This window comes from Macrosteles quadrilineatus, unplaced genomic scaffold (assembly GCF_028750875.1).
Source record: "Macrosteles quadrilineatus isolate MER2022 unplaced genomic scaffold, UCM_ALF_1.0 Scaffold_3__2_contigs__length_128488019, whole genome shotgun sequence".
In the NCBI taxonomy this organism is placed as follows: domain Eukaryota; kingdom Metazoa; phylum Arthropoda; class Insecta; order Hemiptera; family Cicadellidae; genus Macrosteles; species Macrosteles quadrilineatus.
Genome location: NW_026542596.1, coordinates 17,062,753 through 17,081,906, shown reverse-complemented (window position 1 = coordinate 17,081,906; position 19,154 = coordinate 17,062,753). Strand labels below are relative to the sequence as shown.

The 19,154-nt window shown below is 34.3% G+C and overlaps 1 protein-coding gene across 1 annotated transcript; it reads left to right on the top strand.

Moving 5' to 3' along the window:
* Positions 1-219: 219 nt before the first annotated feature.
* Positions 220-7,365, top strand: LOC128988836 (pyrokinin-1 receptor-like). Its single transcript, XM_054410522.1, has 5 exons — positions 220-551; positions 3,621-3,837; positions 5,313-5,589; positions 6,275-6,489; positions 6,819-7,365. Exons 1-5 carry the CDS (start codon positions 241-243, stop codon positions 7,140-7,142), a joined length of 1,344 nt encoding a protein of 447 aa, XP_054266497.1. The 5' UTR covers positions 220-240; the 3' UTR covers positions 7,143-7,365.
* The last annotated feature ends 11,789 nt before the right edge of the window (positions 7,366-19,154 follow it).

The window sequence follows — 19,154 nt, the reverse complement described above, 5'->3', positions numbered from 1 at the left end:
AGTACACACACTTCATTCTATTTTTAAATCGTTTGGGTAAATTTTCTCTTAACCCGAATCTCCGTAATAGTACTGTAAGATGCATTTCTTTGAATACAATACATCATACTCGTTTATTGTATTTTTCAGAGATGAGTATTCCAACACACAATACATCTTCGCACTCTCATAAAAGTCAATGAGATGTGCACCGAGAGCCAAGTAAACTGGACCAACAATGATGGATCAGAAATGTAAGTCATGAACTGGACTGAGAGCAACAGTAGTGTCAGCTGGTGGGAGGACGCTAACCAGACGTCACCATGGGGCGAAGACCCAGGGGTTGTCTACATCTCACAACGGGACCCTCTCTTCGTCGTCGTCCCCATGACATGTCTGTACGCCGTGATCCTGGTGAGTGGCGTGGTCGGCAACATCAGCACCTGTGTCGTCATCGCTCGCAACAAGCATATGCACACGGCCACCAACTACTACCTGTTCAGCCTGGCCATCTCAGACCTATTGCTGCTGCTGACTGGCCTCCCTCAGGAGATGTATCAGATTTGGTACAGGTGAGAGAATAGTTACACGTGACTCTAAGTGATAGCATGAATATTACAAGTAATCACTGTATGGTTCAAAAACATATTTGTGTGATTTAAAGAATTGCGGGATAAATGTACGTATATGTAAAAGATGCAGTTTTTAATCGCAAAAAATTAGAAGCAAGAGACAATAGACCGAAAGCTCACTCGAAAAACATACTTTAATTGGCTGGTAAAGTAATTAAGCTATGTACAATTACACAAATATGCACCTGTCTTCTTGGCTGGACTACAAATACTTCCATAAGTGTCAGACCATCTTCTGTGTTCACTGATTTTCAAGATTTTAATAAAAAAGTAATATTCTTCCATTCTCTATTTAAAACTATTCTACTTATATGTGAAACACTGACATAAAAAAAATACCTGAATTAAAAGACTTGAGCTTGTCAGTGTCTTAGTATTCGTATTCCCCCTCTTGCTTATCTTTTAAGAACAATTTTGTGGGGTGTTGGTATCTTATTGCATGGCAAATGAATCTGTAATGTCTTTTTCACCACACTATGATGTTTTTAGCTGTTTCGGTACGTTAATAGGTGACTGAAAGTTAAGTTTTGCTGGTCATGCCAGCTGTCATCGTCATTTGGGGACCGAGCAGTTTTTTACATACCTAGGGCCTCAAAATCAGCTGCCCGCTTATTATTAACGCATATTAAATACACAATCAGTGTCATAGCATTGCAATAGAGTTGTTTTATTGTCACAGCTGCCTAGCAACTATTTACTATTATTTTTGCTGATTCCTCAATTTATTTCTTCACATAACCTTAAAGTTGTAGTTGTGTTGACTATCGGTGTGAATTATTTTTGTGGTTAATAGTGGTAATAGGGTTTAGTGTGGTGAAAAAATAGCGTGCGTACCACGGACAGAAATTTTGCTGTTTTTAATCGTTTTTCGTTCTCGACTTCGTCTCGAGCTAAAAACTATCTCGAGCCGGCAAAATCCTCATTTTCGGCCCTAGGTACGAAATATACTATTCTTTGGTTATAAATAATTAAGGAAACAAACAATAGATTTATTTGTCGCAACATTATTTTTTTAGTAAATTCAGTGATTCAGTGATAACCATAATGTTGCCTTGACAATGTTAGTTGAAATTTTAATCTAACGATATTTTAATTGTTTTACAAAAGTGTTATAATAATATAAAAATATGTCATTATATTGGAGTTAGTCCTTAAAATATTTCTCAATATTTTCATCCAAAAGTATTGTGTAGGACGGCTTGTGGAGCAATAAACACAACTTGTTCCATGGTACGGTAGTTATTGCAGCAAAGCCTGTTAAACTAGACCCTAGCATTACGCCAGCTGATTTATATACTGAGTTTATAGCCCAATGGAAAAATGTGTTGTAAATCAGAGGTTTTATATATGCAAAGGACAGTTGTTATCCTCGTAATATTCCTGTAGACTAACATCCTTGTAAACAATTTTAATTTTGTATTTCAGTAATTTTTAAAAGATTTCTATAGCTTATAAAACCAATGTCCTATACGGATTTGTGAAATTTTTATCTTTACCAAACCTTGCTTTAAAAGGTCATACAAGATTATGTTTATCCTTTTTCCCCCGCTTGTAAATGATCAAATTGCTGTAAACAGTACGCAAAATACCTCTTAGAGTATCATTCCCGCTCGCTAATCAGCTGATTTCACAGTTGTCGTTTCTACACTAACCACAGCCACGGATCCAGTACGTTCCTCAACAACCGGGGTGCAAAAAAATAACCTTAAACATAACTATAACACCTAAAAGTTAATCTGCGTGTAAGGTTACCATAAGTTAATTATGGTGGTAGGAAAATATTGTGTGTATTACTAGCACAGTCATTTCCGCTCTCGAAATGTCTATTGACTAGGTCTATTTTCTATTGACTTCTTTACAATTGATCATAGTAAACAGCATCACTAAAATAATTATCAATTTACTAAGTTACGTTGTGATTAGACCTGAACAAGACAACGTCTCTGTTGCATTCATGAAAAACTATTAAATGTCTTGTGTTTTAACTTCTGTATCAGGACGAGACTGTGTAAGGTAGAACTCTTAATCCATAAAAAGTTAACATAATGTGTCTTATTTATTAATATAAATCATTAACACGTAATAAATTCAAATGGTTGAAAATACTTAAGTATTGGATACAGATAGTTACTACATTCTTTTATTCTATGTCTGTTACAACCACTTTAAACTGCAAAAGTTCAGAAAGGTAAAAAGTGAATTTCCATAACCCAATATGCAAGTCCAAAATTGAGATCCCCCTTTTAACAAGACAAAAATTGAGTTTTTCGGTTTAGCGCTTGTAACTTTACATTAGACTCCCTGACAAAATCAAGCAGCTATAAAGCAACGACTTTATTGCAGAATATAGACTCTGTTAAGAGCAAATCTTTATTACACATTACTAGGGAATTTTTAGAATGAATGCTGGTTTAGATAGCTTAAATCCATCGCTATGTGTTACGTTGATATGTATTCGTAGAAATGTTTATACAATTATATACATCAATATCTAGAATATAATTATGGCGTAGCTTATCCTGTCTAATTGTGTACCATAAGGTGTAATGATTATTTTTGTTTAGTTAGTTTTCCCGTGTGCTCCCACTATCTCCGCGTTCCACCATCTCCGAACCCAAATCTGCCCCGCCATCTCCGAATTCTTGAGTGACCCTTATAATCCCGTCACTGCCTGCGTTATTAGCTGTCATTGCATCTACGGCTGCGAAGCCCCGTGGATGGAAGATTTAATGAAAATTTAACCCGTGGGTTAGGTTAGGTTAGGCCAGGTTAGGTTAGATTAGGTTAGGTTAGGTTAGGTTAGGTTAGGTTAGGTTAAGTTAAGTTAAGTTAGGTTAGGTTAGGTTTGGACGGAAAGTCTTAACGCAGGAAGTAACCGAGGATTATAGGGGTCACTCTGAAATTCGGAGGTAGCGGTACACGGAGGTGGCGGGACGCGGAGATAGCGGGAGGTAACCGGTTTTCCACATCACGAGACAGAGGTCAATCTAAAGCCTGTCGTTATTCCAGGTACCCTTATGTGTTCGGGGAGTTTTTCTGTCGGATGACGTCGTTTGCCCAGGAGACGTCGGCGAACGCGACTGTCCTGACCATCACAGCCTTCACTGTCGAGAGATACGTCGCCATCTGCCATCCCTTCCTGTCCTACACCGTCAGCAAACTGTCCAGGGCCATCAAGTTCATCATGGCCATCTGGGTGCTGGCTCTGTGTCTCGCAGTACCTCAGGTATAACAACCGTTCACAGGGAGCTCACCATAGCACAGAAAACACATTACTATAACCCAGAATGCCAACGGCATGGTAAAAAGCATTAAGTGTTTTGAGAGAGCTTTGCCTGTCAATCGTGCCATGCACTCAGCATAGCAACGCTGGTGGCGCTGCCTACGATTGACAGTCAAAGCTCTCTCAAAACACTTAATGCTTTTTACCATGCCGTTGGCATTCTGGGTCATAGTGGTATGTTTTCTGTGACCATAGTGAGCACTTGTACTAGTGGTTCGAGACCAACCATCTGCAATGTTGCAATGTGCTCTTGCTGTCACCTCTGATACTTATGTTGCAACGTTACATAACTGTATTTATGTTTCAAAGACAATTAGGTCCGTGAGGGGGTGATTTGGTAGTCGAAAATTGATGATAAGCAAATTACCTTACCTTACCTCCTTGGCCACTCAAACCTAAGAAGGTTTTTGGCCTCGCCAACAAGTTGCCTCCACTGCCGATCTGCCGCCAAGTCAAGAGATGCTCCCACTCTGTGTAGGTCTTTCTGGACTTGGTCTCTCCATCTCAACTTTGGTCTTCCGAGTGCCTCGTGGTTGTCCATTGGCGATCTTCAAGCATACTTTCTTCTTTCCTTCTTTCTACATGGCCCATCTCAGTCGTCTACTCTTCACTATGGCTACAATGTCCGGTTCTTTGTACAGTTCTCGGAGCTCTCGGTTGTTTTTATTCGCCACATACCTTCTTCATTTATAGGACAGAAAATCTTCCTCAATATTTTGTTCTCAAAAATGATAAGTTTGTTTTGTTGAAGTTTGTTTTTGATTGAACAAAAATGATTTTTATTTAATGTAATAGTTTTATATAATAAGTAATGGCGATATATAATAGTTTTAGTTAATAGTTAGTAAGCAAATTACTTTTAAAAAATATTCCTTATTGAATATCAAAAGGGCTGATACTAAAACGGAATGTTTTTTCTCATTGAAAGTATTAGTTTGGAAGGCAGTTATTTATTGCAACGCTTTACTAAATATTGCAAGATCTCCACGACGTGATGCCCTTACCTACCACACTTGATATCCTTCTGACAAAAACATCTAATACCCCGCGTTGGGAGAATTTAAAAAAATATATAATTTTTGAAAACGTATTACATACCTAGAATCAATCTTCACATAGGATACCCTTGTAGGGAGTGACTGGCAATGTTCTATTTAATTTAGGTCGTGGCCCGGTAGTTGTAAGGATAACTCAAGCTGTAAGTCCTCCATTTCAAAAAATAATATATATAATTGGAAAGGCGTAGTACCCAAAACAGAGACCTCCTTTAAAAAATACAAATCATAAATGATTTGTTAACACATACACAAATTTTTTTGTAAAAATAGTTGGAAGAGAAGTATTTTATGCATGAAGAATTCTAAGAGAAAAAAATAGTAGTAACCTGAGATGATAATGTTTATGTTTTGCTTCTTTAGGCAATTCAGTTTGGAGTAGCCAGCATGGGCAAAGTAAATGGTACAGACGACCCAGAGAAATTAATTTGCACTCTCAAGTTTGAGTTCATCAAGCATGCTTTCCACATCTCCACCGGTCTGTTCTTCGTGGTTCCGATGACACTGATCACGATCCTGTATATCCTGATTGGACTGAATCTCAGACGATCACGAATGCTGAAGAGGCCGAGCAGCACAAACCAGCAGCAACAGTCATATGCGACGAGCCGTGGTCACAACCACGTTGTTCGTATGTTAGGTAAGTCCAAGTTTAAAGATTATCAACTACACACACAGGTAGATAGATATTTTGGAATGTTCTATAACTGTAATAAGACGTATATATATTCCTTGTACTGATTGTTTAATCATAGCCCTATCACGCGTCCTCTTAAGAAGGTAACAAATTTTGTTGTAATGACGAGGCAGTTGGTTTTGACTCAATAATTAAGATTTGCTTTTAAAGGATCCAGCAATATTGTAATAGAAAACGTTTTAATTTTATACACAACGGACAGCTTAAGAGCACTAACAACACTGGGTATAGTGATAAAAGATCACGCCAACATGTAACATAGTTATGAATCTTTATGTCATACTTACGTGCTAAATAATTATTACCATATTGACTACTAAATCAAAACTTCAAGGTGTCTAGATCAAGGAGAGGTTGAGAGATTAATGAATGGAATAACAAAGCTATCATCGGGTGGTGCTTTAGCTGAAAATGTAAAATCACATGCAAATATTGTGTACCATTAAAACATCCAAGTAACTTGCTTTACTTCCAAGACACAACCTGATAATAGAACTCAAAACCCGAATACTCTTGAACTCTGGCGTATATACTTTATCATTATATATTACATAGGCTACGTAGTGTACACGTAAGTTTTAAAGCCTCAGAAGAATTGTGTTTTACTATACAAAGCCTGGTGTTATAGTGGCGGTGGTGGTGGCGTTTTTCATATGCTGGGCGCCATTCCATTGTCAACGGTTGCTGGCTGTCTATGCTAGCAGCACCACCAACCACGGTCCTATGCTGGTCGCAGTCTACAACGCTCTTACCTATGTGTCTGGGGTGCTCTACTTCCTGTCAACCTGTGTCAACCCCTTCCTATACCATACGATGAGCAACAAGTTTCGCCAAGCGTTCAAGGTAAGCCAAACCATCTCATTGATTTTTTTCTAACCAAAAGTATTCGCATTTTTCTGTGAGTGCACCATACCAAAATGAGACTCTGGAAGTACGTTAGTTTGGAATAAAATAAGTGTAATGTCCTTTTGCAACAAACCAAACGAAAGAAGCAGTTTTTTACTTTGGATGAAAATACATCTTTACACTCTTACCGGGCTTTCTTGAAAATTTTGTAACAGTGTTACTACGAGTAAGATCATAAATCGTCACATTCAATATTTTGTATTCTTGAATGCATTTAGCTTGTTTCCATGATATGTTCAGTTTATGTTTATCGGATTGCATTTCAGGCGACGCTGGCTCAGTTGTGTTCCCGTGGCAAAAGCAGCCGTCAAACTCGCAGCTACAGCATCCTGTCGAGGGCAGGAGTTCCGGGAACACTAGTGGCTCGGTCCTCCATGTCCTGCACGACCAAGGAGGCTGTAGTGATGGTGGGCCGTGGTCCTCGTAGTGTCCAGCCAGCCTACAGGTCACCTGCCGTGCCACACGTCATCGGCAAGAAGCTGAGGCTCAACAGTGATACTATCAGCAACTCTAGCCTGCAGGACGTGGACGACGGCGAGTACGTGGGGTACGAGCTGGCGCACTACATGGGGGAGCTGAATCGCCGGTGACGGTGACATCAGCGGCGCTGCTACACCATCTAGGCGCCGCCAAGTTCTGAAGGACATCAGCAATGCTGCTTCGTTCGTAGATGACTGAGTGCTGAATAAGGTCAGCAGCAGTAAAACAGTGCTGCTTCGAGTGTAGATGACTGAGTGCTGAAGGACAATTAAGATCAGCAATGCCGCTTCCTTCGTAGATGTTAATGCTGAATTACGTTTAAGGTCAGCAGCAGAAAAGCAGTGCTACTTCATGTGTAGGTGACTGAGTGCTGAAGGACGTTCAAGGTCAGCAGTGCTGATTCATTGGTAAATGACTGGGTGATTAATTTCGTTTAAGAGCAGCAGTCAAGCAGTGCTGCTTCGTGTGTAGGTGACTGAGTGATGAAGGACATTCAATATCAGCAATGCTGCTTCGTACGTACATGACTGAGTGCTGAAGGACGTTCAAAAGGTCAGCATTGCTGCTTCATTGGTAAATGACTGAGTGATGGATTTCGTTTAAGAGCAGCAGTCAAGCAGTGCTGCTTCGTGTGTAGGTGACTGAGTGATGAAGGACATTCAATATCAGCAATGCTGCTTCGTACGTACATGACTGAGTGCTGAAGGACGTTCAAAAGGTCAGCATTGCTGCTTCATTGGTAAATGACTGAGTGATGGATTTCGTTTAAGAGCAGCAGTCAAGCAGTGCTGCTTCGTGGGTAGGTGACTGAGTGATGAAGGACATTCAATATCAGCAATGCTGCTTCGTACGTACATGACTGAGTGCTGAAGGACGTTCAAAAGGTCAGCAGTGCTGATTCATTGGTAAATGACTGAGTGATGGATTTCGTTTAAGAGCAGCAGTCAAGCAGTGCTGCTTCGTGGGTAGGTGACTGAGTGATGAAGGACATTCAATATCAGCAATGCTACTTCGTTCGTACATGACTGAGTGCTGAATGTCGTTCAAAGTCAGCATTGCTGCTTCATTGGTAGATGACTGAGTGATGAATTACGTCTAGGTTCAGCAGCATTCAAGCAGTGCTGCTTCATGTTTAGGTGACTAAATGATGAAGAACATTCATGGTCAGCAGTGCCACTTTATTTCTAGATTACTGAGTTATTATGTACATAAAAAAATGAGTTCACTTTTGGGAAATCTGCTGTACCATAAAGATTCGTTCAAGCTGGTAAGCAAGCTGTGCTTGATTTTTATGTGAGTAGGAATTTTTGTTGGAAATGACAATATAGGCTACCGGTACCGTATTCAGAAAAGGGTATTTGCATTCAGGCAAATTTTAGTTAGGTTATGGATTCGATTCACCTTAAACTACAATTTCCGTAAGTCTGTTTATTGCATAAGTATACAAATCAGTTTAGCTACGTTCGAGACCAAAGTGTACAACTGACAGATAATTTTGGGAATACAGTATAATCAGTTGGTATAGACATAGAATATAACATTATTGTTATAACGGTCTTTATAGGAAAGATTAGTTATTGGCATAACTTTTTCACTTATGAACATTTTAAGGTGATTCCTTAGGGGAAATTAAGACTTCCTGTCTTTGACAGCAATATTTATGCAAGATTAAAACATAATAGAGATTTATTTTAGGAATAATGTAACATAATGAACTTTTGTTAGAAAACAGAGAGAACAAGTTTGCTAAGGTTAATAATGCAAGGCAATTCTGTGGATCGAAACATAAGTAGGCCTATTTATTAAATATTTAATTTAAGGTTGTGCTTGGGCTTTTACAATTTTTGTTTTGATACTTCTATGTGACTATTCCTTTTTGATTGCATAAATGTGCATGTCAATCTGAATAGGATTTGTTATGATGTTTGCATTGTAATGGAAGAACTTTTTAAACCTTCTTGACAAATCAAAAACGGTATTATAGCGAGTTGTTTTGTTATCAATAGAATTGTTACAGCTAGAACTGTGAACATTTTATATCTTTTGTTAGATTTTCTCAATTTTTATATAGGTTGGATTATACAATGCTAGATATGTGTAACTGTACCATAAGTTCATTGAGTTTATTGCTTAAAAATGAAAAATTTTCATTTTTTAAATTTAAATTTTAAACAGCTAGAACTGTGAAAATTTAATATTTTTTGTTAGATTTTCTCAATTTTTATATAGGTTGGATTATATGTACAATGCTAGATATGTATAACTGTACCATAAGTTTACTGAGTTTAGTACTTCAAAATGATAAATTTTTATTTTTTAATAATTTAAAATTAAAATTAAATAAAATAACCCTTATAAAAAAGTTTATATATGGCCATATAAAATTTTTTTTATCCGGTTATATTTGGTTTTGGACCAAGTATAACCAGATATGATCATATATGGAATCCCCCATATATGGAAATTTTTAAATAAAAAATATATAAAAAAATAAAAAAAATTACAATTAAACATTTTTTCACATTAAATGGTATAAACTATGCATTAAAACCATAATAAAAATTTTTAATTCGAAAATTTCAAAACAAAATTTTCAAGTAGTCGACTAGGATTCGAACCCGGGACTCCAGCGTGGGACCACAACCGCTTCATATCAGATGTCTTAACAAAACCCATTACGAATAAGAGAAGCTGTATTTGGTCTCGTAAAACAATATTTTCTTAGACATTTTATGTCATTTGAAGAATGTTATTATTAATATAGCCTAACTACGTGACATTGATATTTGAGGCTGTTTGATAGCAAAGGTACAATTAATTAATTATTAATATAATATTCTGTTTATTTAGGCCTACTACACTTACAATTTTAAAATTATACGACAGTTTTAAGATTTTGTTGCGTTATGATAAAATTGTACAATAGATGTATGTACAGGATTTTTGTCATCTGGGTTCAAATCTGGATACTTTATTACTTTACTACTAATTACTTTAAATGAGAAATGCCTACATTATCTGCCCCCCTACTGTACCACATTTCAACTGAATCAGTTCAGTAGTTTGTGCTTGCGAAAGCAACAAGAAAATACACAAACTCACAAACTTTAAGATTTATAATATTATATATATTATAAGAAGTGTTTGGGAGTCCAGTTACAAAATCCAAATGTGGCAACAATTCCTTATAATAATTCCAGTTATTGTCAAAAACTCATTTATACATGAGCATAAATGGAAAATTATTATTCCGTATATGAGTAATTTAATTCCATACCTGGGAGTCATATATGGCCATATATAGACCATGATTCCATATATGGAGGATATTTATGGCCATATATGGGCAATAATTTCATATATAGAAAACATGTATGGCCATATATGGACAATCATTTCATATATAGAAAACATGTATGGCCATATATGGCCAATAATTCCATATATAGACTACATATATGACCATATATGGACACCACCATATATGGATACAACCACATCTGGCCATATCTGCTTCCATATATGGCAATAAATAACCATATATGGCTTTATAAAAACATATATGGAATTTTGATATGGCCATATATGGCCAGAAATTACTTTTTTATAGGGGAACTGTTTTTGTTTTATTAAAATTTGTCTTTGGCGATTCCCGTAAGATAAAGTCACAAATCAATGTCAAAGTCAAATAATGTTAAGGCTTTTCTTCTCGTATGTGATAACACCGTATAGGTTTAGTTGTGTTTAACAACTAGTCTAAACTGTATTTACTAATTTTCATCCCTAGTCAAGTATTTCAGTGCTTCCCACTTTATCCAGCTATGTTGTATGAATTGTGTTCATGTATGTGAAATAAGAGGATTTAACTCCCTTGAAACCAAAGTTACCTGTATAGTCTACATGTGATTTCAAATCAGTATTTTTTATGTGGTCAGTGAAAATGGACCAATAGTCTTTATATTTTTTGTGTAAGTTATACTAAGTGTTTTGATTGACCAAATAAATGGTAGTGTTAGTATAGATCACAGTCAACAGTTTATTTACCCTATTTGCCCTATACGTGCAATAAATTTAGATGATGTAGTTTTTTTTTTACTATAGTGAAAGCTGAGAACATTACTTCCTATTTTAAAATGTTCACAATATTCATTGCCTTTTCTGTATAAATTAATTAACGTAAAATTAATTTTATTTATGACGAGGTGTTAGCCCGTCCTACGTACGGTAGTATTTAGTTAACACTGTGTATAAATCAGAACAGCTAGCTTACACGACAAATAAAGACAAAGACAAATAAAGTATAAAGACAAATTTTATAGCAGCTTTATGGTAGAAAGAGTAATTAAATTATCAATTGAAAGCCTAGTCAACGATATCACCTTCCAATTCCATCGCATACCTGCCTCTTCCATAATCAATATCAACACAATACAATTACTCTTACTATAGGCCTACACAATTTCCAGTAGGTCTGAATTCTGAACTCCCTAAAATAAAACGAAAACATCCAATAAAATTCACAGTACACATAATTATAACGTTAGTGTCCTGACATCATTAAACCAATCGCCCACCCATATCCTTTATATCAATTTCACTGCATCAATTTTTTTTTTTTTTTTTTTTTTATTTACTTTACAATCTGTTCTATTATATATTGAACAATAAGTAAATACTATGTATAAGTGTAAACAAAGAAAAGTAAAAACAACAACATATAGTTTGTTTTGGTAAACAGCTGAGTCAAAAATAAAATTATATTCATTTGAACAAAAAAACTGGTCACATGTTGAAGGAATTTAAAACGTAAAACACGCTAGTAAAGCTAGTGACGTAATTAATTATCTATGTTTATTATCCATTCCGTTATCAGTTATAATATCCTTAATAATTAAACCACCCTCATTGAACCAATGTACACCATAATTCCCCATATTCATTTATTTAAACTATAAAATATTCAGCGCCTCCAAACGTAGCCACAACTAAACACACGCCAAACAACTTTTTAGATTTCATAAAATGATGGTTAGTCTAATTGCAGTATCCTAGGTCAATGATGCCGTTGTGCTCGATCTATGTCATTCATATCCGTATATCTTTGGATAAAACCCGTCTGGGTTGTGGTGGTAATTTAAAATTGTATTCCTGAGGATTCTTTATCTTCTTTTTGACATCAATATTTCCGGGCCTAATCCAAACAAAGTTTAACCATTCAAAAACATTTATTGTAAACAAACCAAGATGCATTAAAACGTGTAAAAAAATGGATTTTCCTACCCTTTCCTAAAAAAGTTGAGCAGTATAATAATTTGCATATCCTTTTTTTAAGACTCGTGTACAGAGCCTCGACTTGTATACATCGATGGTGTTACTTTTCTCGGTGGTCTACTAATCTTAATTATTTCCTATAATAAATGACAAATCAGAGTAAATAAAATAACCTCATAGTTCTACAGAGCATTTTTATATTTAACCAGCTGTTAGTTAAAAGAAAATTATATTGCACTAAAACAAACCGAAGATTACAAAGATTTTTTTAAAAAACCCTTTGAACATCCTAGTATTTTACCTATGTATATTTAAATAATCTGTCATCCTCTTATCGAAGGATTGAACGTATCAATGATTAGCATTACACATAGTATAAATAAGTCAACCCTTAGTATGTCTTTTAATTTTATCCAAATGCTGAATTTGTGTTACAAACGCTGAATGTTTTCAGCTGTTATGTTAGACAAATTATATTACACCAAAAGCTAGTTTAGAATCTTAGCGTCGGCTGCTAGACTTTTCAAAAATTAAAACTTAATTTCTAAATAACTGGGACCCTAAACTAAAATTATGGCTTCGACATTCCCTAGTTCTCAAAATTATCTTTCTTTCAACACAAAAATCATGAAAATCCGTCGAGTGGTTGATTCAGAATCGTGAAATAAAAAAAACCTGTTTCAAAAACACGCTCACAGTGTATGAAAATCTTTGTTTCGGCGTCCATAATGTCTGAAAGAACAGAAGAGAGCAGCGTTAGAACAAAGGAAAATATAGAAGCTCTTTCAAACAGTGCCTTCCACCTCTCTACATTCAGTTTTGCTTACAAATCATTCATCAACGGTTCGGTGACTTAATGAGGAAACATGCATTGTTATTTTGAAATAAAATATGTGGCTATTATTTGAAGAATGTCTGTTTCAGTTAAGAAACATTAAACATATCGTATTCCAGTTATTGTAATGAGGCGATATTTAGTTTAATTTACGGTGATAGGAACAGTAATACATGTATATGTTAAAATTAGATAAATACAGCTAATTAAGCATAATTAATAGTATATAAATCATCACTATGTACTATGTACTATATATAATGATTCCACTATGTGAAAATTATGATAAATATGATTACTCATTATATAAATGATTACTCAGAAAATTTCCTGATCTAGAGGGAAAGCTTACCATACCATCACTAAAATTTTAAGGGCTAGCATGTAATTCACAGAAACAAATAACTTTTATAAACTCTGTAAATAAAAAAATAACTTTTATAAACTCTGTAAATAAAAAAATTGCATGGAAATTAAAATTTTTAAAGCTAGGCGTAAATATAACACTAACATAAATTCGTAAAATATAACCTTAAAAATGTAATGAATGTATATTACCATTGACTATTCAGTGTATAGTCAATTATATTAAGAATAATTGAGTTTAAGTTAGATTATAAAACCGTTTAAGTCGTATGCCTTATGAATTCCAGTATTAAGATGCAAACAAATAATTTAACTCTCCATCCTAAACAGAAATTTTTCAAACTTTGTTTTAATGTAAACCAGTCATATTGATAGCATATTTAGTAGCAAAGTGGTCAAATTGTTGTCCAGTCGAGTAGAATAACATTGACAAAATTAGGCCACGATTGGTTTCATCATATCATAATTATGGTTTATACCGATGAGCATAAAATAACTTACCGGTGCAGTTTATATGAAGTTTCAGTTTGATGGTAAAGATTCAAGAAGTATGTCAGAATATAAGTTAGTGGTTGAGTCTCTTTGCCAGTAGTGGATGGAGATTTAAGCAGTTTGTCCCAGTAACCGCTTGGCAAACAAGGTTAACCTCTCTGACTTTTTCCTTTATTATTGTGTCTCAAGAACACGTTTACGTTTATATTGACTAGTTCATTATAAAACCGTTTAAACATAAAAAATTTTAAAATACCCCCGTCGCAGCAAACCTGCATACTAAGCGAATTTCCATTTACCCGGCTTGATTTCTACTAAAATATTCCCTATAAATTTTCAGATTTATTTCCATTTTTAAATAACATTAATTTTAGTAAGTAGTTAGGTTTGCTGCTACGGGGAAGATGTTGAGGTGTGTTTTTTCAATTAAAATATTGATAGCTTTGTATGAAATAAACCAAATTGCCAAACTTTATTAAAATATATCCATAAACAAGCAAACTAGAACAGTTTATTTATTCTCCATAAGAATAACATGGGAATTTTAAATTTACAATTTTTTTAATTTTCTCCGTAGTCAATGAACATTCAAAAACACTTCAATATACTAAATTATTTGTTTTTTTAAGCTCTTCAAAATGGTCTAGAGAGAAATTTAGAAATTTAAAGTTTTTAGGGTCAAAAATGAGAAAAACCCATTTTTACCCCATAAAACCTCCCATAAACCCCTGATCCCATGGTCCGATTATGCTGGTTCGCGAACTCGTTTGAATAAATGTAGGTTTACACGTTTGTACCAAATTTCATCAAAATCGGATCAATTTTGCTCGAGTTATCGCGCTAACGGACACATATATAAATATATATATATATATATATATATATATATGAATTTGAACGGATGGTGTTTTTGGCCTCTGGGGACCTCAAAACGAAAAAGTAAATCGGTCCCGGGTCTAGGTCTTACCATGAGACCTACAGTAGTAGCTTATTTACTATATTGGAAATTCGCTAAAACTAACTCGAGGTGTTTTAAAATTATTAATGTGTTAAACGAGGAAATGAAAAATACTTGAAATTTATAATATTTTAGTTCATTACTACAAATGAACACACTCATATTCAGTGTGTATGGTAGACTCATAGTTATTAAAAGATTATACATATTTTTAAAATGTCTTTTTAATAACTTCCAAGCCAATCACGAGGAGTTTTGTTTTATTGTAGGCTAAAATATAATTTTAACTGGATGTTTTTTACATGTTAACGTTTGTACCTTATGCTTTTTAAGACTACAACTTTTATCCTTACATCATAAAGGATAAACCGATGAGCAAAAAATAACTTACCGGTGCCGGTTTTATGAAGTTTGAGTTTGAAGGTAACGCTTTCCCTTCAAGAAGTATGTCAGAATATAAGTTAACGGTCGAGTCTCATTAAGAGGTTAACTGTAAGAAATGGTCCTAAGTTCGCCTCAATAAAGAAGCATTTTAATTTAATTTAATTTCATTTTCATTTTTCATTTCATAAGAACACGTTAAAAGTGTTGTTTAAAATTCTTATTTTTTAAATATAACAACAACAATCATATCATATACTCTTATGTGAGCAAAGTTTTCTTGGATGTATGCTAGCGTTAAGATCTTGAAAACGGCTTCAAAGGTTTTCTTTAAATGTTGTAAATAATTTATATCTGGCATAACACGTGTTTACTGCTGATAAAACTGCCAACAAAAATCTATCTACGTAAACAAATGAAATTGAAAGCCAACACTTTTTAACATTGGCCTTATGGGTTGCCAAGTATCCATGTTGGTTGATCATGAAAAAAGTACACAAAAGAGTTGTAACATTTGTTTAACAAGCCATCCACAGTATAGTAGCAAATTACAAAATACAGTACAAAGGGAAAAACATCAGTTGTTACTATTGAGCAAATATTGCACTTGAGATTACTCGATGTATGGGTACAATGGAAATAAACTATACCGAACCATGGCCTAGTCCCCAGATACTAATTTATGAAATAAATAATTAATTTTTATACTAAAGTATGTATTTTAAGAATTTGATTTTTGTGTGATCACAGTCATACAAAAATGGGTGAAAAATAAATAATAAGGTTGGTTTTTAATTTATTAATTTACTTATCCACCCTTTCATACAGACAACATTTATTTAGATGTCTACTAAAATCAATGATAACTGTCTGTGCAATATTTTAGACCAGGGATACATTTCAACTTATCTGGGAGATATGTTTTTCAATAAACCTTACGTATGTCAATAGAGTCCAACATTGGAATATATATGAAAAATGCATTCTTATTTCAATTTTCTCTTAAAACAATAGATTTAATATTAATATTTTGGTCCGAATATATGTTTTGTCAATTATTTATTTGCTCCCACGTAGTTCTTAAAAAGGATATAAAAAAAAATACTTTCTTTGCCTTCAAAATAAACCTTTGAGGATTTTGAAGGTCACACACAGCATCTTACGGTTACTCTGCGCAACTCAGCTGCCTAAGTGAGTCAAGCCTATTACCTTAAGCTTACAAACTCTTTGCTCTAATCCTACTCAATTTCCATGGATCGTACTGTTCGATGATTAAGCTTTTGAGATTCAAACTGTAAAACGTAAGAAATGTTGAGTTCTGAGTATTTAATTAATTTTATTTTCTCCATACATGGTATAATGGAAAAAAGTATTGTTTTTGTCAAAAAAGTGGTTTTTGAAGTGATTTCTGTCCATGTGTGTGTCTGTATGTGAGGTTTACAGAGATGATGTGTACCGATTTTGATGAAATTTAATATGTAGGTACTAATTCATGGTATCTCCAGACATTTTTTTAATTTTTTCAAATTTTAATTTTTAATGGTGATTTTTTCCATTAAAACCTATGAGATATCGGAAAAGTTGATTTTTTCGAAAATGGCCCGAAAAATTTTGATAAACATTTAGTATAGCCTTAAGTAGGCTTTCGCGGCCGGTGTCATGGGTTCATTGTGTTTTTCGGCGTCAATTAAGTATATTTTAAATTACATTTAACTACATAAAACAAATTATTTAAAAAATGATTACTTGTCATATTACGAAATTGGAAAACTGAACCACGCATAATGAAGCTTAGTTTATTTTATGATTCTTTATTCGTAATCTATCATGTATAATTCAAATGGCCAATTCAATTGTAAGAAATAGCAATAATTATGAGTTTTTGAAACTAGGCTCAGCTGTTCTTGATCATATGACTGAAACAAAAACAGCTGATGACATTGTTAAAAAGAAACAGCTGAAAAACTACAATTTTTACAATTACTCATATTCACTTTAAAATGCGTGTGGCGTCGTGGTGTGTCGCCTTCGTAGTTTAATACGACGGAATATATGATTTAATACTAACGTAATACGGAGGAATATAGGATTTTACTATCGGTACTTTACTATAAAACCTTTTATAACTAATACAGTATAAAACACATATACCTAAGTAAAGATTGTAGATAAATTTAAAATGAAAATAACTTAGTTCTATTTAACCACAGAAAGAGTAAGCTGGGTTTGAACTATTGTTTATTCTCACACATCAACCAACATTTATGGCAAACAAAGAGGACAGCACGTAGTTTAGCATTTTATCATATCAAAAACCAGAAGGGGGAAAGAACTAATAATTGGCATGGTCTATTGGAAGCTTACTCAGAACTGGATAGAAAGCCTGGCTGGAAGTTTTACTGCAGTATCTAAAGTCAATGATAGAAGGGTGTCAAGTATAAACCCTACCCCACAGAGACATGGTGGGTGGAGTTTGTAAGGTCATTAATCTACTATTGTCAGCACTTCACTTAATTGCCTCACGTTTATTTAGTGACCCATGTTCAATCTGAGACTGACGTGTATGTTTCATGTCCATTTTATTTGGTAATTAGGTCTATTTTCTGTTTTAGATACTGTCACTGAATATTTAGGGGTTATTTTTCCAAACAACCTGTTTATATACATTTCGGACTACAGAAGGAGGTAAAACAACATGATTTGTTATAACGTCTGAGGGTTATAACATCGATTGTTTTTGACTTTTTAGTTTTAAAATCGACTTTGTCTAACAGGTAGTTTACATTAAATAATTCTGCATTATAAGAAAGAGAAAATCGTAGAATATTAGAATATATTTTTATTTTCATGAAAACATTTTGCGATGTATACATATTCAAATAGTAGGTCAAAGTTCAAAAAAGGACTCCCCATACATAAACCTAATTCATAAACCAAAGGATCTATACCGAAGAAATCGTCCTTTAATTGAGAATATTGTTTTTTTTTTACGGAAAGTAAATAAAGATACGTCTTATAACACTTAAAACATACAGGGTGTTTTTTTTTTTAACTTGCATCTTTATTTATGTAAAAACCGCATTAGATAGAAATATGCAGTTTGCGGGAATCATCTATTGACGTAGGGGGCACAATTGTTTTGAATTCTACACGTTACATTCACATTCCCCCCCTTTCCCCCCTGCCCCCCCCCAACTTAATTTTTTTTTAAATAGCAAGGTACCCCTTGTGACATATCAAATAAAAGAGCATAAAAAAAGAAAATGTTTGATGAAAAAATTTAAAATTGGTTCATAAATTTGCAAGATATCCCCCCCTCCCCGGAACTTAATTTTTTTTAATAGCAAGGTATCCATTGTGACATATCAAATGAAAGAGCATGAAAAAAGAAAATGTTTGGTGAAATTTATTTTTCATTTGATATGTCACAAGGGCGGGTACCTTGCTATTAAAAAACAAGTTATGGGTAGGGGAAAAGGGGGGGGGGATTATCTCACAAACTCATGAGCCGATTTTAAATTTATTTTCACCAAAAATTTTCTTTTCTCATGCTCTTTCATTTGATATGACACAAGGGGTACCTTGCTATTAAAAAAAATTAAGTTCCGGGGGGGGGGATGGGGGAATATCTCACAAATTTATGAACCGATTTTCAATTTTTTTTCATCAAACATTTTTTTCATGCTCTTTCATTTGATATGTCACAAGGGGTACCTTGCTATTTAAAAAATTAAGTTAGGGGGCAGGGAAGGAATGTGAATGTAACGTTGAATTCAGAAAAATTGTGCCCCCTACGTCAATAGATGATTCCCGCCAAAT

Excerpts from the sequence above, each read along its gene's own strand:
- LOC128988836 (XM_054410522.1), top strand. The coding sequence starts at position 241 with ATGAACTGGACTGAGAGCAACAGTAGTGTCAGCTGGTGGGAGGACGCT. Across the intron at positions 552-3,620 it reads ATGTATCAGATTTGGTACAG|GTACCCTTATGTGTTCGGGG; the intron begins GTGAGAGAATAG and ends TCGTTATTCCAG. Across the intron at positions 5,590-6,274 it reads CCACGTTGTTCGTATGTTAG|TGGCGGTGGTGGTGGCGTTT; the intron begins GTAAGTCCAAGT and ends CTGGTGTTATAG.